The sequence below is a fragment of the Austrofundulus limnaeus genome, unplaced genomic scaffold (assembly GCF_001266775.1).
Source record: "Austrofundulus limnaeus strain Quisiro unplaced genomic scaffold, Austrofundulus_limnaeus-1.0 Scaffold538, whole genome shotgun sequence".
NCBI classification, from domain to species: domain Eukaryota; kingdom Metazoa; phylum Chordata; class Actinopteri; order Cyprinodontiformes; family Rivulidae; genus Austrofundulus; species Austrofundulus limnaeus.
Window position 1 is genome coordinate 382,371 of NW_013952940.1, and position 1,231 is coordinate 383,601.

Here is a 1,231-nt window from a genome sequence, read left to right on the forward strand (position 1 = left end):
GTTTAGTTATGATGTAAATACAATAAAAATTAAACCACGATTTATAATAATTATCATTTTGATCCATACATTGGTAATGTCTGACTGGACCTCGTGTCACTTTATGTTCAACAAATTGGACCCTGAGGTCAAAAAGGTGAAGAAACCTCTGATCTAAAAATGACATTTGCTTTTTTTGATCATTTTTACAGTGATGTATAGCGTTACTGTGAAGGGATTCAGTTTATACCCTGATATGAGTGTGAGGTCATACCGCCCAGACCTGAAAGACTTTAATGGTGATTTTCGTCTGCCGTCCCAGCATCCCTCTGTGCACCCTCATCAACCAACACCTGAGCACCCTGGCCAGGAAGTTCCCTCAGACCAAGTTCCTGAAGTCCATCTCCACCACCTGCATCCCCAACTACCCTGACCGAAACCTGCCCACCATCTTCGTCTACTTCGAGGGGGAGATGAAGGGCCAGTTCATCGGTCCTCTGGTGTTTGGAGGCATGAACCTCAGAGCTGAAGGTAGACCCCCACCTGTTGGCTGAGCAAATAAAAGCCTCAGTAATGATGCTGACCTGTTCTCTTCATGTTTCAGAGTTGGAGTGGAGGTTGTCAGAGACCGGAGCGGTGAAAACAGACCTGGAAGAAAACCCGAGGAAACAAATCGAAGACAAGATGATGTCATCGATCAGAAGTTCTCTTCCTACACGACAGGACAGCGACCCTGAGGACGATTGACACCAAACAGCCTGAGGCACGGCCTGGAAATGTTCAGAAGACTGGCTGAGCGGGGACACAGAGGACAGGGTCCATACTTCAGCCGTCTGTGCTGAGCTCAGTCCTGCTCAAAGGCACACAGGCAGGTCGCTGGAGTGGAACGGATCAAACCCTGTGAAGCTGTTGAGCTGCTCAGCTTTCTGTTCATTTCAGAGAAAATGTGAGCCGTCACATCAAAACAAGGATCAAGTCTAAAAGTCGAGAAACAGTTAAATATAGTGTTTTGACTAAAATGTTAAAAATTACATTTTGTCAAAAATATAATGAATAAAAGTCTTATTAATGTATCATTTGAATGAACTGTCTGAAATATAATAAAACAAAATTTTGCAGCACTTTTTTGAACAGTAGCAACAAAAAACTGATTTTGAGGAAAAACACCTTAAAATGTTGAGATTTTCCCTGTGAGTTAGTAAAGTTTGTTTCTTTTTATCTGGTAAATCTCAATATTCAAATATAATTTGAG

General features: G+C 42.2%; 1 protein-coding gene across 1 annotated transcript; it reads left to right on the forward strand.

Moving 5' to 3' along the window:
• Window positions 1-301: 301 nt before the first annotated feature.
• On the forward strand, window positions 302-971 carry pdcl3 (phosducin-like 3; the record flags this gene model as incomplete). The annotated part of the gene is given in 2 exon segments (XM_014026269.1): window positions 302-510; window positions 584-971. Coding segments are annotated over 2 exon segments (352 nt in total), but the record flags the coding sequence as incomplete, so codon positions are not given.
• Window positions 972-1,231: the final 260 nt, after the last annotated feature.